The sequence below is a fragment of the Ischnura elegans genome, chromosome 6, assembly GCF_921293095.1.
Source record: "Ischnura elegans chromosome 6, ioIscEleg1.1, whole genome shotgun sequence".
Classification (NCBI taxonomy): domain Eukaryota; kingdom Metazoa; phylum Arthropoda; class Insecta; order Odonata; family Coenagrionidae; genus Ischnura; species Ischnura elegans.
In genome coordinates, this window is record NC_060251.1 from 121,823,970 (window position 1) to 121,848,794 (window position 24,825).

Below are 24,825 nucleotides of genomic sequence, written 5' to 3' on the forward strand. Positions count from 1 at the left end.
ATTTTCAACGATGAGTATTACCATCAAAAAGAAGGTTTAGCTATGGGCTCCCCCTTATCACCCCTCCTCGTGGACCCTTTCATGAATAACTTTGAAGAAAAACTTTTTACCAGTGACTCAATAGATACAAAAAATATTCACTGCTGGTACAGTTACGTGGATGACATTTTAGCAGTATGGACAGGCTCAATTCAACAGCCTGACATCTTTTTTAACTCGCTGAACTCCCAATCCAAAACAACATTAGTTTCACTTATGAGATTGAAGACGAAGGGAAACTAAATTTTCTTGACTTGACTATATCAAGAACAACTGAAAAGTTTGATTTCACCATTTTCCGGAACTACTCCGCTACAGATCATGTCATACCATCCATCCACCTCCCGTCACCACTTCTCACAAAAACTATCCACTTTTCACTAATTAATTAACCGGCTACTGAACATCCCCCTTTCTAAAAACAATTTCGAAAAAGAACTGAATACTATTAAATTTTTAGCTTCAAGGAATGGTTATTCAGATGATTTGGTAGAAGAAATGTTAAAGAAAAAACTATCTGTAAGAGCCAACAGCATGTTATACCAAAACAGGGAAAAAAACAGTGAGTTTAAATGGTGTTCACTACCATATTACGGGTGGCTGACTGAAAAACTAACCAGTGTCTTCCCCAAAAAATATAGACCAGCGTTTTACAACCACGCTAACTTAAGGAATCTCCTAAATAGAACAAAAGATAAAGTGAAGAAGTTGGAAGGCAACAGGATTTACAAACTCAAGTGTAATGATTGTGACGCAGTGTATGGGGGCAGACGGGTAGGGCGTTCCGGACCAGGACAGAAGAACACAAAAGGTGTTTACGCACGGGAAATTTACAACAATCCCACTTTGCAAAGCACCTGTGGGAAGAGGGACATCACAGTGATTTCGAGCAGGACATTTTACACAAAGTCAAGAAGGGGAGGAAGATGGACGTCCTGGAGGAGTTGGAGATAAAAAGGAATTTGAGTTTGGGTCATGTCCTTAATGACATTGTCTTCCTAAGAAACTCACCTCTCACTTCACAATTTACCCCTCTCCAAACCGACCCTTTCCCCCCGCTGAGGAACCTTACCTGCCTCTCCTAGCGTAGGCTTATATATGTAGTCACGCTTCCCAACCATTCCCTAAACAAACCCTCCCACTCCTATTTCCCTCCCTGTATAACCCTTCTCCCTTTCCCCCCCTGCCAGAATTTTGGTATACATATATATTGGATTGTCGATATTATAAACAGTGTACTTGAGAATGACGCCTCAGCGTCGAAAATGCATTGTACCAATAAATAATTTTCCAGTGAAAAGTTACCAAGGTTTTGTATTTCCATTTTAACTGTAAGTTAATTAATACTTTAGTAACAACAAAAGCAAAAAAAATTAAAATGCTCTGTTTCATGCTCAAGTGGGGCAAGTAAATCCAAGAGGTCTTCTGATGGGCGGTGAGCTGCACTGTTCTTCGATCGAATGCTTTCCATTGCTGCTGATATGTGGGAGCTGGCATATATTCTGCAAGTATGTAGATCTACTCCACGAAACCCAGAGACAATATGCTCTCAACGACTGAGTACATAAATTTACTGACAGGGGCATTGAAAAAATCACATTTTTCCTACATTACTTTAGCTGATGATTTTTTTATGAGGCCTATTCCAAGGCAAGTACAAAGGATTTTTAAACAATGTTAAAACTTTATTCATCCTTTACAGTTATGTGCTCAACAAGAAAATTCAACCTGGAAAATCAATAACAATAAGTCCGCTATGGAGCAAATGTTAGAGAGACATGGGAAAACATAAAAATAATAATGATGACGATGGCTCACTCTTGAGGAGCACACACTTTCAACCATTTTCGACGGATGGTGGTGTATTGCCCTGCGAAAGCGCCCCATTCTCTGCGTAATATGCCTTGATGGTGCCCTCCAACTGGTCCAGCTCCTCTCTCGTGAATACATCGTCCTCTTCGACAGCCTCACCCTCAACGGCCACCTCCTCATCACCATCCACACCTGAAATCAAGAACACGCCGTGTTTTGGTGACCAAATTGGTGTCTCACATTGTGTTTAAAATTGCTTTATACGCAATAGCTCAACTTTGCAATTCCCACTTTAAGTGAATGGATTTTTGCTCGTTGATAACAACGCATTTCTATTAGCTGTGAGAGCTTTCTAGAGAATTGAGTTTTTGCTTTCTTTGTTTTGTTTTTCCGCACTGTGATATTCATTTGAAAATTGAATAAAGGGCTCAGACTGAGTAACAATCATTAAATTGGTTAACCCACGCTAAGATGAATACAACTGCGCGCCAAGTTCTGATTACAGTGGAACCACAATAAAGCGAGTACAGGCTATTGCGAGACCCCTGCCATTACGAGAGATCTTAACTTAACCATCATCAATTGACCCTATGATTAGCATGTAAAAAAAATTATTATGAGACCCTTTTGGTGTTGGCACTCACCATAGAATTTCCATTTACGGAAAACCTTCACCAAGAGTCCCTAATCTCTGTAATTTCAGGCGATCTGTTAGAAATGAAGTAAATGTGGTGTGCTCAGTCTGAAATTTACGTGGTAACCAGTCATTCGATAAGAAAGTAGTTAATTTTGTTGAAAATATTGCGGCATTAACAATCACCACTGCCCGATCTTATTTTGTTCCTCAGGCAGCAGAAAGTAGTCAACAGCATACTTGCACGTCCAAGAGTTGCATGAATAGAGAGCTTTTGAAGGTAGACACCATGGCCAAAAAATGCCAAACACGTCCAAGCGAGAAAATGAACATTATGGAGCAATACGAGAGTGGCGTAATTAATTTTAAACTATTTTCTCTTCACAATTAAAAAAATAAAATCTCCCAAGGAATGCAGACCATGAAGATTTAAAAGGTCTTCGGGTGGTTTTGCCCACTTCAATTAGTGGAAACTACTGAGAAAGGGGCTGTGCTTAAGGCTAAAGCAGATTATTTCACTGAAGATTGAGAATCGAGAACTTGAAGTGTTTAGAAGGTTGGTAATACTAATTTAAAGCACGAAAGAGTTATCTCCCTTCATAGTTGCTGGTGATGCCTGCAGTGTAAACCCGAAGCCGTGGAAGAAAGGACTCCAATCCTAGCAGAATATGTTAAGAAGTATGTATTCCCCACATGATATTATGCAGATGATACGGAACCCTTTTACAACCTACTCTCCAACAAAACCCTTGGGGAATGGGTGTTTCTTGCAATGATGCTTCTAGATGCAGGTAATGCGCTGATAGCGATGACGTATGGGAAAAGCTGATGCTGCACTTTTAATTTATTTCATTTTAAAAATTCTGCATTCTTTTTCATGTTTTGCTGTCATTATTGAAAATGTTAAATCAATAAATTCATACTTGTAAGTTTTGTTGGCCTAAGGGTTCATCAGATGCATATGCTTTTTCATGTCTTTGTTGCATATCTTACCCATGCATGTTACGTTAGTTGGCATTTCTTGCATCTTGCTTTTCTTTTACTTAAGTGACATCAGCATAATATCTGCATTATATTTTTTGTGAAATAATATTAAGTTAGTATCTTTTCTTATATTACCAATTTTAATTCAAATCATTTTCACCTATTGCAGTTCCGTGGATACATACACTCAATGTATTCTTTCAATGACGTTGCGGGCATAACACTCAAAATGGAACTTTTTTGAAGCATAGACAATTTTAATCACATCATTATGAATGTTTAGCAGACTTTTTAGTGCAGATAATGAAGATATTAGATTGAATGATAGAAAAGGTCTTCCGAGGTAGGATCATTCTACCACCTTCCACCTTTTTCATCAGCAAAAACAAATGTGATACATTGTTTTAACATAACTTCCGCAAAATTTACGGGAACAATAAACATAAACCAATGGAAGCATTTAAGGCATTAAATAACCGCAATACAGTTTTATCAACAAAGTTTGAATTTTCAGCGGAAAATATCAAAATAATAGATTGATCACGTAAATGCACAACGCACTCAGAAAAATGTGCTTTGGGATAATTATGACAAAGCAAATCTTTGCATGATTTTTATGTAGTATGGCACTTATAAATTGAATGGCTAGTTCGTTATTAAGGTAAGGAAATTTAGTGATGCAACAAAAACATTGCCTTTCGTCTGGATTTATGCTTAAGTTAATCGGATAGAAATGTCTCTATCGCCACACCAATCCTGTTCCTACATGAGTTGACAATACATATATTTATTGGCCATTATATGCTCCACCTCCGGTAAAGAGACAATTCACTAAAGTGAGAGTTTATTTGAGTACTGTGGGAGTCTCGTTTTATCAAGGTTGCACTGAATTCAGTTTAAGCCTGCCAACCCAAAACCTATGCTTGTCTAAAGAAATTTTTCTCTTTCATGAGCTCTCTTAGTTAAAGGCAGCCTTGGTAGATGCATTTAGAAACAGCTGTTGTCAAATTCAAAGCAATTAAGGTTCCCAACACATGAAAAACAAAAATCTGTTCTAGAAAAGCATCTTGCCTAAGAATGTCGCATTTTAGCATTGGCCCTCATCACTAAAACTTGGGCATCGTTTCCTGTCCAAACCCTAAAATGAATGGTTTCAACCCATCAGGTCAGGTGTACCTTTAATTTGCGGAGACATTTGTCTTGATGGAACTGGCTCCTCCAGCACAGAATACAAGTAATCGTAAAGGCTGGACGTGAATGACCCATTGCTATGGCAGTCCGTGTAGTAGTGGCATAGGTGCTGCCATAATTCACCTGCAAAATATAAAGAGGCACAAGAATTAAAACCTTAAATCCTCCAAAGAAACGTTTATACTGACTTGGCCAGCTCAAATGAGATATACCTTTTGAAGATGAAGTGCTACATAAGATGAATTATTTTTTTATGAATATTCTTACAAGCTACAAGCCACAAATCAAGTCCAGAAAGGATATCTAACACCATTCCAATGGTACAAAGGAAGGGTTCAGCTAAATATTTTGTATGAAGTTCGTCGTCTAATAGCATCATAATGTGGACCGACTGTGGAAAGTTTCAAAAGGTGGTAGTAGAGAAAAATACGCAATGTGAAATGCAATGATGCAATGGCGAACAACCAATAAGAATGAGAGAGGGAAAAAAACACTTTGAGGAAATGAGGAAAATGCCTTTGAACTATGAATGACTATTGAGGAAAAAATAGAAGAGAGGCCAGGATGGGAATGGACACGGATTCACACGTTCACTTGTACATATTACATAATTCATAGTCGTAAACAGGCATTAAGACAAATATGCACATGATCACCTATTGAAGTCAGAAGTTTTGCCTTGCAGTTGATATTGCAACAGATTTGAGACAAGGGTGAGGCTGGAATATTTCCTAAGTGCGATGTTCGGGGGGAGAACATCGGGGAGGAAGATTTGCTGAGATAGCTGTGGGTAACACACAAGACACCTTTTGTATCAGAACATCTTGGTGGATGGGTCGAGAGATCAGAGAGGAGACTGGTTAGGAAGATTAGGTGGATGAGAGGGAGGAGAGGAAACCATTATTCCCCAGTTCAATACATACATGGGCGACCCAATCCGTGAGCGGATATAGCATGATGCAAAATGCTGTAAGCATTACAAATTGGTGTGATGCAATCAGCCTGATGCATTACAAAACAGCATGATGCAATCTATGGGGTACATTACACTCAGGACAAAGTAACAATTAAAAAAGGCACTCCAAGATGCGAGCACACCCATTAGATGTGTTATTTCGTGTGCTGTGCTGTTCTGATGGGCTACTTCAGACTCTTATAACCGATGGCAGCACTGAAGGAATATCCCATTATGGCCAATGCATCATGGATATGTTGAGGATAATTTTGTGATGATAAAACTGGTGTAATAAGAGGAATTGTCGAGCTACTGGGATAAAATATATCAATATGATAAAATATGATAAAAAAGTCTTCCTCCTTCAGAAACATGCCTTACGTATTATTCTAAACCTGCCCTATAGAGAATCATGTAGACCCCTTTTCCTAGCTCATGAATTACTCACATTACCCTGTGTCTATATCCTAAATCTGTTACTCTTCATCAAACAAAACCTCCACCTAGTTGAATCAGATGCAAATATCCATACTCATTTCACCCGTACTAGTAAACATAATCATAAGGCCTATCATCTCTCATCAATAACATTACACAGTCCCTTAGCTATTGGAATTAAATTGTATAATAATTTACCTGTCGCCCTCAAGTTGGTAAAAGAACTAAATGTATTCAAATGTAATTTCAAGAACTATCCGATATTAAATGCTTTCTATAGCTTGGACAAATTCAGTGCAAAATGCATATAGTCATCCTTCTTTTGTCTATCTGCTATTAATCTTGTTTAAATCACCATGTTTCTTTTTACTTTTGTTTGTATCGCCTGATTTCATTATGTTTGAAAAAATTATGTGTATCATTTTGATGTATCTATGTATCATCTTTGTGTTTACATCCATTTGCTCTTTTTTCTGATGTATCCCATGTGATTTATGTCTGATAAAATCATATGTATCATTTTGATATGCCCTATATTTGCTTTTTGCAAATCGTTGGGCCAATAAAGATATTATTATTATTATCATAAACAAAGTAAAAAATATCAAGGAAGATTTTTCTGGTTTTAAGGGGGTACATACTAACTTTGGGTCCAATAATTTGTATCAAATTCAGTTTGGTCCAACAGGATAGTACAAGTTATAAATTTCCAGACAGTTGGATGAAACCAACCAATCACAGGGGCTTTGAAAAAAAGCACCCTCACATAGGTCATCACTTATTTATCGCTTGCATGAAAAACATAATAAATAAATGTACATACATATGTTTGTATGCTCATAATCACATATTCTGTCACTTGGTGACTTCCTAACGATAGAAATGAGAAAATTGCTTTCAAGAGGTGATGACAACTCTCATAAAGGATAACTGTAATAATGACTTTACATGTAATACGAAGCAAGTGACGTATTATAATGGCAATATGTAAGAAGAGGTGTTTTGGAAAGAATTAAGGATTTAATTATGGCATCAAGGCCAAAATCCAGGGCTTTGTGGAGGGCATGCGATTCCCCAAAGCAGCAAAGAGAAATGACTCCCTGAGAACCACTGGAGCCACCCGTTTCGATCACACACGCTATGGACCTTTTCACAACTGCTCATTTTGAAGAGAAAAAATGTGTTTTCAACTTAAGTTTACCGCATTACAGCAGCCTACTCATCACATCATCACAACTACTATATCCATAGTTTATTAATAACGTTTTCCTCGTGGGAATACACTGCCTCATTTTTGTGCCCCGGCATTTTATCCTGCCCAAAACCTTGCTGAGAACGAACATGAAAACATTTTCACTCATCCTCAAGTAGTTTTGATAATGCACGGGATCTCTGGCAGCCAACTCCTTCTCCAAGTTGCTTGGCACGCCTCCAACAATGCCTTAATCTCTTCTTTCTGGCCAAGGCCAAGTCAACTGCAGCCCACCCTTTCTTTTTACACCTCTTAAATTTTCAAGAGGCTGGCACAGAGAATTCCCACTGTTAAAACTGCAAAGACAAAATCCACCACATCAGAAGCTTCCATGTTTGTTTATATAAAAGTCATCCTTCATTTGTTTTCCATCTTTTGGTCCAAATTAGATGCATCATGGGAAACACCACCCCATTGTATACAAATTTGACCTGCTGAACATGCTGGCTTTCTTCAATTCCTTCAACCTACAAACCACTGTCACAGTTAATGATGAACTGGAGCAATGAATGGCAACTGAAAGGCATTATAAACTAATATGAAAGCATAAAATACATTACTCACGATGTTATGAATGCTAAATACTAACAAAATGACAAGTGAAATCAGAAGAAAACCTACAATGCCAACCATTTCCCAATTGGTTTTGTAAGGTAATTGCCTTGGAGCTCTACTACAGAATTTGCATCCATGATAATTGGCATCTCACTTGACTGGATTCTCCAATAACTGCTTTTTAATGTTGCTAAAAATTGTACGTCAGAGTTGTACTCTGACGTAAGTGACTCCATTGCAATAAATTAAGATGGCAAGATGAGTAACAGAATAAGATTCTTAAACAGTTTATAATTATTAGATGTATTCCACACCTGAATCAATAAATTTCTCTCTCTCTGAGCAGTCAATCTTGAGTTTGTAATAGCAAATGCTAAATATTCTAGAGACCATTTTGAAGAATAACGTTATCGCCTCACTAGGGTGACCTTGGTACAACATGTTCAGGGACATCGACGAGGAGAAGGGGTCATTTGCTTATCAAATGATACGTGCCATAAAACCTCCATAAAATGAATTTCTTGGGACCGGAAAAACATTGACTTTGGTGCAGGAGGTTTCGTTGTATGGCGGTGGCATGCGGGTTGCCATTTTGCAGGGCCATCCAGGTGTTCTGTGTGCTTTACGAGAGTTTATTTCTCAATCTTGCTTTATTCACTTTAAAAAACTTTTCCTAAAGCGATGATAAACAATTTTTATTACTTACCATAAAATACCGTGGCTATTACCGCATGATTTTAAATCTGTGTATTTCTAATTGAAATTAATGTTTTCTTTATCCACTCTACGCCTCATTGCTTACTTTCATTACTGTCTGAAATTAAAGGAATGCCAAAATTGATGCCTGTGGATGACGCATTCACAACTGGATAATTTTCCAGGGTCTCTAGTCTGTACTGCATATTCATTGAGTGCAATACAGTCAACATCAATTGGCAGTTTTATACAGCAATTATGCTTGTAAGAGCATACATATATTTCCCTAAGTACTTACGAAATAAAACACATTGTTAGAATGCCATTTAAAATAACATAAAACATCTATGTTCTTGACCACTATATATGTACTGTATGTATCGAAGTTAGGAGGGGTGAGTTAGTTACCATGAGTGAGTGAACACAAGGCTGATGGCAATGCAGTGACGTGACCAAGGCAATTGCTGATTGCTGATGGTGCCTTTAAAGAAGCTGAACACAATCGCTATTCTGTTTGGCACACCCGCTCTCCTGATAATGAACCAAAACGCAGTACCATCCGTGGTAATGAACCGATCTGATGAATCTGAGGTACACCAGGTAATGAAATTGTTACTACTTTCGCTGTCCATGTATGGCCAACTAATAAAACTTTTTACTTCACCCACGTCTTGTGGTTTAAAAGTCAATCTTTCTTCCTCCCTAACTGCCAAAGCACATTAGTCCTGAAGAGGCCCCGAGCAGAGGGAAGAAAGGTTGACTTTCAAACCAAAGTATGCAGGTTAATACAAAAGTTTCATTAATGATGCCAGGTGATATTTGAATCCATGCCTTATTGCCGTTTATCCAGTACTGCAAGGCAGAGCAATAAACGGAGCCGTGCAGAGCAAAGTCATAGACGGAGGTGTGTGGAGTGGAGCTTTGGGTTTCCTTGCATGTTTCTAACAGTGGGAACCATCAGCATGGAATATGGCCTACACCGAGCCAGAGCGTTAAGTTTCCCCATCCTTGAAAATAATAAATAAATGCTTTTGGGTTGGAATGTTGAAGAAGGGTTGTACCACTGAGGATAATTGGGGTCAGCGGCGTCCAGTCAGTTTAGCATATGTGAGTTTTCCACAGGGGCAGTGTCTAGTAAATCTATTTACACCACCAGATAACACACGGCATACAAAGCATAAGGCATTTTCCCTTCTGCTAGGAAACATAATGCCTAGAGCAGGTTTTAATACTGCATGCAAGCGTCTGTCAGAATACAGGAAACAATACCTCGAAGTTGGGACACAGCAAGCAACATATTATGCATTCCCAACCTTCCATCTCCAGAAGAGAGACAAAGCAAAAATCAAAACCCATCTCCATGTAGGGTAGCTATTGCATTCAACCTCAGTTGCCGTTCATGCGGTGCTAATATCGGTAGCCATTCAATCATTACGAATCAATTTACACCCATGTCTCGTATAGCGCAAGGGATGCGTTCCTTGGGGTCTTTGCGCCATACGAATTTGCGTTATACGAGAGCGTTTTAACATTGGGAAGATAGGGATGCGTTCCTGGTAGCATAGGTCTTGGGTATTGAATTTCCTCTAAAAAATATATATTCCCATAAATAGCCTTAGAAAACATTATTTATATAAATGTTTATAGTTTATAACATGTTTAAAAATAGTATGCGCGCATTTGAAGACTTTTATTCACGTTAAAAAAAATTCTTACGTGCTTTAGAAATTCCCTCCTGTCATGCGGGTGGGCTAACATCTGCTATCTCAGGGGTTCGTAATGCATTGCCGGCAGTTGACGATTTTTCAAACCAGTCTAAAAACAACTATTGTGTCACCCAGGCCCTTTTGTCGCTCATCGAAATGACAGGAAAATGCTATTTTGAATGCCATTTCATAGCTAGCGGAGTTTATGAATGATAAATCATTTTAATTTGAAGTCCTCAGAGTCATTAACAGCTACGTGAAACATTCTTTAAATGCCTTGAAACCTGACCCAGGTTTTCCTTCCCTGAAAATGAAGGAACGAAAATGCATTCTTTTCCAGAAGAATATCGTCTCGTCAACACTAAAAACTAGTTGAGGGGGAAAGGAGCCACTTTCAATAACAGCTTGGAGTTTATTAGAAAATGTTGTGGTGGCTGCGCTATCAACACTTGCAGATTCACCTGATATCGTCGCACTGAAAATACCTGCTTGCCGTTTAAATTCTGGAACCAACCGGAGCTTTCACTAAATGTCTCGGAGCGATTACCACTCTCGTCTTTTTGTACTGATTCACCATGAACTTTCCGTATGTGTAGACCGCTTGGTTGAAGTTAGTGCGGCTGAGGTCACTGATGTTTTAACTTCGTCTTTATTCAGAATAAGGCATCGTGCGTTTAAACTTCTGCGCAATATCGCTTTGACGTTCTCCATTTTCAAAGCAATTGACCCATATCAATTTCTCTTCAAGGTTTATGGTTTTTCTTGATAAATTCTTGATTTTTCTACCCGCATTCCTATTTTTTGCCATTTTCTCTTGGTTTTTACTGCGCATAGCTCTATTGAAATCACCTTCTTCTGCTGAACTGAATTCTTGAGACGCAGAGGGCCTATGACTGCGGGGAGGGAACGAAGCCATTGTGTTTGAGACTCTATAGCGGACCCTCTTGTATGTTGATGCTATTCTTGCGCAACTCGGCCACCACTCCATTTCTTCCCCGTGAATACCGATGACCTTGAAGGCTTTAGCGTAGACCCTCCACCTGGAAGTCAATCGCCCGATAACCTATGACGGCAAAAATTACGTCTCAACCTCAACCAGTATTGCTTAAAAAAAAGCTCATTTCCACTAGCCTCACGCTTAATTAATGATCTAAATAAACTCATTCTGTTAAGGAGACGAGATAAATTACTTTGGTAGGCCGGCTATCTGGATCCAATGACGAGTAATACTTTTGGCCAGTGCACAGCAATGGATTTCGATTAATATATAAACAAAAAAGAAGATTTGAGGCAAGCAATAATATTAATATGCGTGAAATGATAGAAATTTCGTGTGTACTTAGCACAAGTTCACGTTTTATCACGAGAGCGTTTAAGATTTTTGATTAGGCTACACTGTATTGCAATGTTTCCCCGGGGAACGAATTTGCGCTATATCGAAATTGCGCTAATCGAAATTGCGGTATACGAGACATGGGTGTATATGAAATAATATCACTTCTCACTCCCTAATGATCCATATGGACATATGTGTCCCAACAATATCTTAAGGATATCGAAAAACTTCAGGCAACGCAAACTGTGTACATCACATTGCCCACCTTCGCCCCTTCGCTTTGAAGGCAACTACATCACATGCAAGATTGGACGTGATCTTTCCTTGCTCCTTCGCTCATACCTAGAAAGTCGGAGTGAGCACGCTCCTTCCCCTCCACCTCTCCTTCAGCGCTTTTCACTTATAAGCATTTCCGATTTCTTCCATCCTCCATTCAATCCAACAATATACACACTCGCTTGAATTTTTTAAACCGCAGTTTTGACACCAATATAATTTTCAATCGCAATAAGCCTTATAAAAGCATCTGAAGATGATTTTTGAAAAAGCAGGTCCTTAGCGTTATGGAAATTTCTCGGCAAGACAGATGTTGACTATTGACCAGGTATTGTCCTTCAAAACTACGCGTTTCTCTACGTTTGATATGCGATTACTATTTGCAGTATAAATGCCGCGGCATGCCCTCTTGTGGCAGAAATTTAGCGTGCCCTCCGAAGCGAAAAATCCTGGGCGATCTTTTCCATGCTCATCTCCGAGGTACCAACGTGACGGCACAATGCTTACGAGTAAGAAAAGCATACCGGAGTATTTTTAAACTACGTCACTAAGGGAGGAATTCCCCTGCCCACCGCATGTTTTTGACCTAAGGTTTCAGATGACTGACTCAAGCTGAAATCCAAGGCCACTCAGTTCCTCTTGGGCTAGCTAACGGTGAAGGGGAAGGGGGGGAAGGTAATAAATACATATGTGCAAGAGGCACATGCTCACTTTCAGCTGCAATTTCTGGGAAAAAAGGTGTGCCTCTAACACGCGCTTATACGGTATTCCTCATCCATGCTTCTCTAGCTTTCCTCGCTTTACGGCAAATCTTGTTCTTTATTCTCTTGTAGAAAGCCTGTCCTTCCTCAGCTGTCACATTCTTATACTTTCTCCATTCTTCTATGAGATCTAGGACTTCATCCGTGATCCATGGCTTTTTGTTAACACATTTTTTTCTCCCTAGATTTTTACTCCCTAATTTTTACTTCTCTAGCAGCTGTAGCTAATACATTACACATTTCTCATTAAACACTCCAACAATACCCCTCCAAATTATCCTCGGGAAGACCCAGGTACATGGGGATGGCAATTTTCCCTTTCTCCTTAACCTCCTCCATTTTTGGTCGAAACTTTTAGGAACTCTTCCATCACTCCTTTCCTATCAATGTGCACACATACCCAACATTATTCGACAGGCCCTGTATTGTAATTTGCAGTAACCTTGCCAGCAATTTCTATTGTCACAATAACTAAAAATCTTGTGATTCATTCATTTATCAGTTCCTAACACCCAAAGCAATAAAGGCAAAGAGCACGAGGTTTACTATTCTAATTCATTTCTTTTTCTAGTATGTTTTTTTCTTGGGGAGAACTGTACAAAAAATGCAGAAGAAAAGAGGGGAATCAATGGATGCCCAAAAAAGACCTCTGAACGAATTTCTTGAGAGTTGTTTTGAATTACACGGAAATGAATATGCAAAGCTTGTCCTATCCAACTTTTGAACATGAACTTTTTTATACCCATCAGAAATTATGGCAAGCATATTCAAAATAAAGTAATCAAAATGCCCTCAATGTGTTATGTACTTATTTCATTCCTTATTATTCCAAACAGCACTACCTCAGTGGCCTGAAATTCGTACCTCTTCAATGTAAGCCAGCGTAGCCAACCACCTTACTTTCAGCAGTTTTTTTTTGTGATTTCATGATTTCAAACCTCATTACGTCATAGTATGCTAATAATTCTCATATGTGTACTTGCATATTTTGTCATAACTATCATTTGTCAAAGCAGTCTCATTAAAATCAGCTAGTTAACAAATCTAAATTCCACAAAACCTTTTAAAATGATAGTTTTTTTCATAATAGTGTTCAGCAGAAATGAAGATGGCACATTAAAAAACATGGAGAGTGCAATTTCCAAAGTAATCTGGCAATGATATTATTCTTGTCCCATTTATAAGCTGCAGACCATTGCTATGTGCTGTTTGATGGGGTGTTACGTGCTACACAAATGCAATGGAGGCATTAAGGTCTTTTTGCTGTTGAAGAGATAGAATCTCCTCTTCTTCTTGTAACCAAATGATTTCTTGCAGAGCAGTTTTATTCCTTTTTTGCAGGAGAGCAGGATTTCTGACCTGAAGCTAGAATAACTGAAGCAGCTGGAGATGGTGAGCTCAGAAAACTTGAAAATGACTCAGTTTATTGAAATCTATGACCTCAGGAAATCATTTCAATGAGTGCATTAACATTGCATCTTTCATAGACAATAGAAGTACATATTCAAGCTAATCAATTGACTTATAGCCCAATATGTACAATCAGGTTTCTAGAAACAAAATCTTCACCAAATGTGACCACATAATAAACACAAAGCCAACATCTACCAAGGGAACTCACCAATTGGAATTTTGTTGCTGCATAGAAATGAATGGATAGATTGTACGTCATCCCTTAATTTTTCATTTCCGAATGTGAAGTAGACGAGATCTCGCTTTGACTTGGCTGCTGCAATCAATTGGAGGAGGGCTTTGAGCTGAGCATCACCATGAAACACCCCACAGCCCCAGTTGCCCGTGGCAACAGCGGGCAAATCAGGCAGATTATCAGGGCAAGAGAAGCCAACATATGCCTGCAACACAAGACGAGGAGACATTATATAACACATTGAAAAATTAATGCACAGTTCAAGCAGGTGGTATACATATGTGTGTACATGCAACTCAGCCCCTTGCACTCAAACACCTTGAATTGGCACTAAGCAATAAGAGGACATTCTCCCACTGTCCATTTCAATTGTTTGGACACTTGCTCTGTTTCTTGATTTAAAAAAAATTACTAAGTCCTCAAGTGTTCCATGATCTAGGGCAGATTGAGGTCATTGTTTTTTAGGATGGGGGAGGACGAAGACTTTCTGTGATGCCTTGGTGCTATACCTCCCAGCAATAATTTGTCCATGGAAACAATTCGCTTTCAAATATATGTAATCCAATTATCTTCAAACAGTGTTTATTGAGCTGAAGAAATGAACATGCATTGGAGAGTCACCTTGAAATAGAACTGGGGGAGCCAGGCTCCCTTTGACCTTAGGGTATATTGTGCCCCCCATACACATGCCAACCATTCACATATCTTGTTCTTTCAGGAATTAAGGGACGGCCTCCTTCATTGAGGTCAAAAAGGGCAAGTCCATACAATTCCACACTCATAGCCATTGTAGGAGTGCATTGGTTTTCCGCAAAATAATTCTTGACCAAGAGAAAACAATAAACTACATAGGTATATTCCTTTAATGAGAATGCTGAAGTGATATTTCCAACAGTACGAAACAACCATTAGCCTACAAATAACAGGCCTATGAAACAACGAAGGACCAACATCAAATGCACTCCGTCTGCGAGAGTTTTTTTTCACATTTTTTTGAAAGAGAATTTTTGTTGGAGGTCAAAATTTTACATATTATTAACAATTTCCCACCATGGAAATTAGGTATGAGGGCAGAGAAAGTACTAGAACTACATGCAAACACACTTGAGTACATAAGCAACATGGCTATTCCTGAGCACCTAATTATAAAGTTTACTAAAAGTCTAAAGCCAAAATAAAATTTTCATCACAAATATAAATGCAGGGTGGAGAAAAATTGTGCCACGAAATTTTAACCTTGGATAGCTGACGTCAATGTGAACCAAAATTACCAATGAATAATGATTAGGTGGAAAACACACCGTGATTCAAACACAGAAAGTATGTATTGCACTCCTCAAGTTTGCCCTGCTGCGGATGCCTCCCACACACTGCCATCTCTCTTCCAGCATTCGAACTAATGAGTCGTCATCAGAGTTTCTGTAGTTTAAAGGTGGTGTGTTTTTGACACAAGGACACATCATTTGCAATTGTGGTTCCAATTGGCATCAGATATCCAACGCTATAATTTTGTGACGCAATGTTTCTCCAGCCAGTGTAATTACGAAGCTCACCTGAAATTGATAGAGCACACATGGATTTTACGCTGCTCCCAAGAGGAAATCACCTGAGGTTCAATCATTTTTAAGGAATTGAGGAGTGTTTCATGCAGGACCAATGCGGACATTTGCTTAGTTTTAGCCCATGTGGAGGACAAGAGTGTCTCAGATGACAAGTAGAGAGGCAATACGTTTGAGTGGAACCAAATCCCATGATGCATACCGCATTTCTCCGAATATAGTCCCCCCCAAATTTTGAGGCTTCAGTTTCGGGAAAAGTTAAAAAAATGTGTTTGAATATCGTCCCTCCCCTATACTTTTACATTGGGCATTTTTTGAAAAATAGGGGGGGCCTATATTCAGACATATACGGTATTTTTTATAGTAACCATAAATGCCACCAGAAATTTCCACCTTACATTGGAGCACTACATGCTCTCTGGGTGGAGTCCAACAAATTGCCATCACTGAGAGATTCCAGACTGGTGGAAGAGCATTGCGATGAACCTGGAAATAGCCTTATATGCATGGTGATTACCTTGTTCACCTCTCTAAGAAGGGCATCTTGAGAATACTGACGGCTTGGCATTGAGAAATTCAGGGCATCAATGGCAACAATTGACGTCAGAAGGCGACCATACTGATCCCTTGACACACCTGAACAGTTGGGAGACGATTTTTTGGCATCAAAATCACCCGTCCATCTGAAGGTGTCACTGTATCCCTTGTACACACTATATCGCTCACAACCTACAAATAAATAGAGAGTGGCAATGATGAGCTCATGCCTCTAGCAAGGAAAAAGAAATTTATGGTAGATCACTGTAAAACACACCATTACCCTGACTTCAAGCAAGCAAGGATTTTTTACCATAAGATTTCATTATTAAGCATATCTTCTACTTCATATTTAATACAGAAATATGGAGAAGAGATCATTTTTTTGCTAATATAATGTGGAGGGAGAATGTATAAAAAGTGAGAAGATAATTGACGATGTTCACACACCATGTTGGAGATTCATGCAATGACAATTTATGTTCCTCATTATGCCACATTTAATGGTGGAATTAGAGAAGTATCAATGAGGATTAACAGTGGAATGACCAGGGGTGGTCCATTGACCATTCAAGTTTTTCTTTCGAGCACCATTTCTTCATTTTCCGATCAATTATGCTGAGATTTTTTTACTTTTAATATTTTTGAACAAATAACCTGAAATGAGTTTTTTTTGGGGGGAAAAAATTCATGTCCAGAGAAATATCAGCTTTTACATAGAATGACCGCAAGCCGTCAATCAACCGTTTCTGTATTTTATACCGTAATTTAGCCCTCTTTGCCGATCCTTGGTGTCAACTTTGTCAAATATCATAGTGTACAAGATGAAGGATTTGGTGCTCTCCTGGTGAATCTTGTTGATGAAATCTTCACGGTGAATGAGCCGGGTAAGGATGGACATTGCTGCCAACGTTTGTTTCAATGGCCTTCTCTGCCATCGTCTTCGTCAGGGCGAATGATGGACCTGGTTAGTGCCAGGCTTACACACACAGTTGGGGCGGTCAAGTCATCTGTGATTGGTCAGTTTTAGGTGTATCCGTTCACGGATGAGCACTCGGCCGGCCCTCTCTGTAATTCGTTGCGCACGGGACGACTTGATTGATGTCCCAACCTTGGAAAAACTAGGTATGAGCCCATGGTCCCAACATGACAGGAGAAAGGTTAGAGATGGTGGCCGAGTAGTGCATGATTAGTATCAACACGGATCCCAGAGAAAGTCTTCAAGCACACTGGCTTCATTCCTTGTGGAGTGGAGTGTGCGGAAGATGTTTTGTGCCATTTTGAAGAGGAAGGGGATGATCTTTTGGACTCTATCACCCAGTGATTTCCACATGTTGCTTGCCCATTAAGAAACACTTAGGGGGGATGAAGTTCACGAGAGACGGCAAGGAGGTCAACGTCTATCTTCGCAATGTGGACGGAAGCTGGTATGACGACAGTATTCAAAAGTTCATCGTGCGGATGAGAAAAGTCATTTAGCACCAGGGTGACAACATTAAAAATAGCCGAAGCCAAGACCTTTTCAACGATTTATCAAACAATTTAAAACAATGTCACATTCAATGACAAAATAATTGAAGACCTCACCTTTAACCCATTTATGCCGAAGGTTATAAAAAATGTGAATTTTACCCTCATTTTTACAAATCATTGATAAAAATTCGTATGAAAACCATTTCCGAAAGAAAAAACAATGTATCTCTGCCAATTGTTAATTACGAGGTGTTCCAAAAATAGAACACTAGGCATATCCTCGAACTTGTATCTTTTTTTCTGCTTTTGAGAATAACGGCTGCCTGTTGCAAAAGATTGACACACCAACACCAGAAGATGCAACAGTCACAACACTGTTATCATTCCATCTACAAACAATCATGGCCTCATCAAAGCTGAAGTACATTTCAATTGGTACAAATTTCACACATCTGTCATTCAAACGCTCAGTTAGAGGTTGGAGCTAGGAAAACTTGCCCATGTGGCTTGCCCAAGTTAGAATTGTTAGCAAAATGCAAATTTGAAAATATTGTTTCAAATCAGTCACGTCTCATTACACCACTAACTAGAGAATTACGCGAATCTGGGCTTTGCTGGTCGTCTCGGAACAGACACGTAACCACTCAGGAATATTATTCCCATAAAACACCTGCAGTAGTAGTAGTAGTAGTAGTAACCTTTATTTGCCCAGCGGACACTGAACACAGTAAAAAATACATGAGTTGAGTGTATAGGACACGTCATATACATATAAATGTTGCAGACAATAATAAAATAAAATACACAAGTGTATGGCACCATAATTTGACCAAAAGAAGTTAATAAAGTACATAAAATTTATTCCATATTAAATATAATTATTTTTTCCCCAAAAATTCCTTTACGGAATAAAACTGTTCTTTCCTTAAAAACGTTATTAATTTCCTTTTGAACAGGACTGGGTCCATTTCGTACTTAAAATCAGTAGGGAGCCTGTTCAGCACAAGAAGGCCCATGGATTTAGGCCCCAAGGATGCATTTAAAGTCCTGCAATATGTTTGATGCAGATCTCTACAGGCTCTAGTTTGGTGGGAATGAACATTGTCATTAGACATATAATTAAATAAATTTCTTTTAGCAAACATGCTTACAACATAAATGTAAATGCATGGAACTGTCAAAATATTTAACCTTTTGAAAAAGGAAAGACAAGGTGCATTAAAAGGAGCATTACATATTAATCGTATTATACATTTTTGAGCTTTGAAAATTGAATCAGAATGGGTGGAAGAACCCCAGAACAGAATACTATAGATAATTAAAGAATAAAATTCTCCGTAATAAATTGAGAGTAAAATATCAAGGCTTACAGTTTTCCTGATACTTCTGATAAGGAAGCAAATAGAGTTCAACCTGTTACGAAGATTGCATATATGTTCGTCCCATGACACATTTTTATTTAAAACAACTCCGAGAAACTTGGAACTAGAAATCTGGGGTATGCGTGATCCCCCTAGATCAATGGTCAATAAAGCAGGGGGTTTATTTTTATTGGAAAAGTATATAAGTCCAGACTTGTCAGGATTGAGTTTCAAAAGATTTTGTGTACACCATTCACACAGGAGTTCAGAAACTCTAGATGCCCTCAAGGACAAATTGTTTAACGATGGTGCTGATACAATTACATTAGTATCATCAGCATATAAAATTGGCTCAACTCCTTGAACCGTCTGCAAAATTTTTGGCAGATCATTAATGTAAAGTAAAAATAGGATAGGGCCCAGGACTGAGCCTTGGGGTACGCCTAATGTAACTTCTTTACTGGGAGAAATAAAATTAGTGCCATTCTTTGATAAAATAACCTGTTGATGCCTCGCACTGAGGTAAGATTTTATCCAGTTATAAGGGATACCTCGAATACCATAGTGTCCTAATTTGGACAAGAGTAACTGATGATTGACTAGGTCAAAAGCCTTGGAAAAATCAAAAAATAGCCCCAAGGTTTCGATTCTGTTATCAAGATTTGAAAGTATTAAATTTACCAAATGATAGGTGGCTGTAGATGTAGATCTGCTTTTCCTAAAACCATTCTGTGAGCCAGACAAAAGGTTGGAAAATTCAAGAAATGATACAAGTCGATTATGGAAGACCTTTTCAAATAGTTTCCCTATCTGATTTAGTAAGGATATTGGACGATAAGAATTCATATCCTGTTCGCTACCTTTGCCTTTATATAGTGGTACAACTTTGGCAGATTTAATGGCATCAGGAAAAACTCCAAGTTGTAAGGATTTGTTAATTAAAAAAAGTATATGTTCCTTGATAGAATTAGCTGATTTTTTTATCACAATGCCTGGGATGCCATCTATACCAGGACTACTTTTGTTAGGAATTTTTTTAATGATGTTCATCAGTTCCAATTCAGAGCAAGGGAACAGGTACAAAGAATTAGGCAGGCTTGGGTTTAAAGAATGATTGACAGGAAGTGAAGTATTTGTAGTAGTCTGGTGGGACAAATAAAACTCATTTAAGTTAGATGCCATTTGAAAATAGTCAGAAATAATATTACCAGTGGAGTCCAGTAATTTGAAATCATGATGATCATTAATAGAACTCTTAGCTTCCTTTATGATCTTCCAAATTTCTTTAGATTTATTATCGGCATTAAGAATTCTACAGTTGTTAAATGTTTTCTTAGCCAATTGTAACTTTTGACGGTACATTTTTTTAAATGTTCTATACTCCAAGCAATCGATTGAGTTATATTTATTTTTATAGGAAATAGCTAGTTCCTTCATTTTCCGAGAGAGGTATCGTATTTCGTCAGTAACCCAATGGTTTCTATTACTTAAATACAAGTTTCTAGTTTTTTGGGAGACCAGGGGAAAACAAATGTCAAAATAATACTGATATAAAGAATAAAAATACTCAAAGGAGTCATTATAGGATCTGAGTTGATATAAACTAGACCAATCATGGGCCTTCAACATATTATTAAAGATGTTAAAGTTTTGCTCTGTAAACTGCCTTTTATAAATTTTCTTACAATAACTAGGAGATAAGATTAAAATCTTGCATAACAGAGGATAATGATCAGAAATGTGGGACTTAATTACTTCAGTATTTACATTTCCCAAGCCAATGTTCGTTAAAATATTATCTATAATAGTAGAAGAATGGCCATTTACCCTAGTCGGTTCTGCATTAGTAACACAAATATTATAAGAAGTGAGGATAGCTAAGAATTCCTGTTTAGCTTTGGAATTACTTGAGAAATCACAATTAAAGTCCCCAGTTATAATTAAATTAGGTTTTGGTATAGCATCATGAATTAACTCTAATAGTTTAGCAGTCAGTTCAAGGTTCACTTCAATATCCAGAAAGAGTTCTAAATATTCTGTATAGGTTTTCATTTTCGTGATTTTCTTCTTCTGAAACTCTACCTCCTACTGGCTGGGCAGTCAGATCGGCTTTCTTCCATTTGCGCACAACTTAAGTTACCTTTTTTCTTCGAGCAAGAAGAGGTTGAGGTGAAGCAGAAGCCGATGCACAGTCATTTTCAGTAGTTTCACCATTCGGCATCAGCAAAAGATCAGCATGGTCAAAGTTCTCATTAAAAGAACCATAAATTAGATGAGCAGAAGTGCGCAGCAATGAACGGGGAAGATTATTCATTGTTCCATATCTCATTGCTTACTAAATTTAAAATTAAAGTGAATATTTCAGTGTGCCTGAATGCACGCATAATAGAAGTGGATTTGCATAGTGTTCCAAAAATGGAACACTGTTAAATAAAAGCTTATAACTAAAATGTAATACGTTGTTTCAAAAATTTCTTCATTTAGCACTATAGGTTAACTGTAACTGAACATGCAAGGAAAAATTTTCAACATTTGGGCGTAATGGAAAATAGTTATTAATATAACATTTTAGATGGTCTCAGAAAAACTGCCTTGAAAAAAAAGACCAATATTTCTCAGCACACTGGCAGCGATGGTTTGGCAAAACTGACTAAATCTTTGCAACCTATAATACCTTATATCTTTATAAAGAGGTACAGAAAGAAAAACTGTGGCATATTGGTGTATAATGAGTCATAGTTATTAAATTAGAAAGTCGCGTCTGGTGTTCCAAAAATGGAACACTAGGCATAAATGGGTTAAGTTCACCCTCGTATATACCGTATAAGCGCGTGTAAGAGGCGCACCTTTTTTCCCAGAAATTGCAGCCGAAAACAAGGGTGCGCCTCTTACACAAACTTCTTATCTTCCCCCTCCCCTTCACCGGTCGCAAGTCGAAGGGGAACTGAGTGGCCTTGGTTTTCAGCGTGAGTCAGTCATCTGTAATCCTAGGTCAAAAACAAGCGGCAGGCAGGGGAGTTTCTCCCTTAGTAACGTATTTTTAAAATGCTCCTGTTTGCTTTTCTTCTAAACATCGCGCCGTCACGTCGGTACCCCAGAGGTGAACACGGAAGGGATCGCGCAGGGTTTTTCGCTCCGGAGGGCGTGCTAAACTTACTGCCACAAGTGGGCATCCCGCGGCATTTATACTGCATATAGTAATCGGTTATCAAACGTAGATAAACGCATATTTTTGAAGGACATACGTGGCTAATAGTCAATATCTGTCTTGCCGATAATTTCCATTACGCTGAGGACCTGATTTTCCAAAAATCATCTTCAGACGCTAATATGAGGATGAATGCAACTGAAAATTATATTGGTGCCAAAACCTGCGCTTTAAAAAATTCGAACGAGTGTGTTCATTGTTGGACTAAATTGTGGATGGAAGAAATCAGAAATGCTTATAAGTGAAGAGCGCGGAAGGAGAGGTCCAGGGGAAGGAGCGCGATCCCTCCGTCTTCGAAGCAAGCAACGAAATACGGAGGGGAAGGAGCGTGCTTGCTCCCCTCCGTATTTCACGCTACGAGGCAATGAGTGAAGAAGCACGGGAAGAACACGTCCGATGTTGCATGTGACGTCGTTGCCTTCAAAGCGAAGGGGCGAAGGCGCAGCAATGTGATATACGCAGTTTGCGTTGCCTGAAGTTTCCAGTCCATCTCGTCTTGTTTGAATGCACTTATGCTACGCTTGTTTTTTCTGAAATCATCCTGTTTGGACTATTTTTAATATTAGTAGCCTTGTTGTAACTATAAATCTTTGTGTCAAACAATTATAGCTTAAAAAATTTTAATTCTGTCAGATATGCGTCGCGTTAGATCTCTTTCTTTTTTTGAACCTCGTGTGTGTCATACAATTATTGAAAGCTATCGAGATATCTTCGGGCTCAGTAGATGACTCACCTAGCATTTGGCCTCCATAAACTGGGAGATTGATCAAGGTCAGTTGGTGAGACGGGGTAGGGATGAAACACGTTTCGATTGTTCCCCTGTAACTTGATGTTTTCCTATTTTCCTGTGGGGTCTCGGAAAGGAAAAAAAACAGCAGAGGCATTGGCTGATGGAGGGCCGGGTGTGGTTCCGTTAAATCTACGACGTGGATATTATCCTACGGCACTGAGATTGCCCCGATTGTTGTCCAAGCTCTTGGGAAGGTTCAAGGTGCCTGTCGTGTTTTGCCTTAAAATTTTCCACGGCTGCAACTCCATTGCAATATTCCTGCAATAGCATTTAAACAAAATTCTTCGTGAATAGGACAAGCATCGTAGAGAAACGGCGTATGCGAAGAGAGGATCGGAACTCTTTCTACTCCCTCTTATGCCGCTCTTACCGCCGCAGTTATCAAAATTTCCTCTTTCAATTAAAATTGAAAGAGGAAAGTTCGATAACTGTCGAAATTCCAGGCGTAAGTCTGCAACACCGCGCGATATATTAAAAAAAAAAATGCCGCAAAATTTTTTTCTTCATAGCTCCGATGCTCAAAATAGGGGTGCGCCTCTTACACAAGCTTATACGGTACATAGTACATATGTAAATACATAGTATATATGTGCACTATATGCATGTGTTTCATTCCAAAAATACTTAAGTACACCAACTGATGCTTGATTAACATGTTAACTCACCACAGATGACAAGAGCTTCTGTTTTGTCGAGGGCTTCCGTAAACAGCCTCGAAACAATCAACTCTGGAAATATCAGGAATTGGATTTCTTCTTGAACACATCCAAGACCTAAGACCCCACCACCAATGAACCTGGAGAGAAAATACGAAATCACAGCCAAGTCTAACCAGTTGAAATCAACATTTAAACAATGAAAATAAACACATTAGCTGGAATTCCAGACAAAAACGTTTTCTAAACCTGTTTCCTTATACATAATTATTACAGCAGGACCTGAATAGTCCCCTCTAACAAGTCCCAAATTAAGCAGGTCGCATGGGTGTTTCATCCAGGTCATGTGCCCTCTTCCCTATGATGGAATAATACACGTGTACATGTGGTTTTTAGCAGCTGCATATTATTTAGGACTCGAAAGCCTCACAAAGCTTTTTGTGAGTAATCGGCACAAGATTGTCAATAAGTAGCACTGGATTGGAAGAGTGGGTGTTGTGGGGGTGGGCTGCGACTCGTGTGTATGTACGTACGTGGCCTATTTAACTGTGGAACATGTGTGTTTGTCAGCATCACTTATAGCTGTGCAGCAAATTCTGCATGTTATTTGACCGCTTTGGCGCGTAAACAACATTCGGCACGTTTATGTTACTTTTATGGGTTCCTCGGCAAGTGACCTGCTTTCTTCTTGCCTCCTTCGCAGGGGTGCATCTCATTCCACTATTAATTATAAACATGTTCCCTAATGACAAAGAGTTCACTTAACAATTAATAAAGTCCAAATTTATTGCTTGCAAAATTTTTTTCCAAAATGTTGAAAACTCAGGGAAATAAAAACAATTGAATTTAAGCCACCAGTGTGGTCCCGAACCCAACTGCGTAACAAATTTCAATTTGGAGAGCAATACAAAACTATGGGAAGGACAATCAATCGTTGAGAAATAGGAGTGAAGTGCAA

The 24,825-nt window shown here is 38.7% G+C and overlaps 1 protein-coding gene across 1 annotated transcript in view; it reads right to left on the reverse strand.

Annotated features, from left to right (window-relative positions):
• Positions 1-1,701: 1,701 nt before the first annotated feature.
• The window catches only part of LOC124160078 (poly(ADP-ribose) glycohydrolase), a 61,059-nt gene continuing 37,935 nt past the window's right edge, over positions 1,702-24,825 (reverse strand). The window contains exons 7-11 of the mRNA XM_046535796.1: positions 23,877-24,007; positions 16,360-16,571; positions 14,257-14,488; positions 4,646-4,783; positions 1,702-2,043 (exon numbers count right to left, since the gene is read on the reverse strand). Coding sequence (XP_046391752.1) covers positions 1,877-2,043; positions 4,646-4,783; positions 14,257-14,488; positions 16,360-16,571; positions 23,877-24,007 — 880 coding nt within the window. The 3' untranslated portion in view covers positions 1,702-1,876. The remainder of the gene's footprint in view (positions 2,044-4,645; positions 4,784-14,256; positions 14,489-16,359; positions 16,572-23,876; positions 24,008-24,825) is intronic.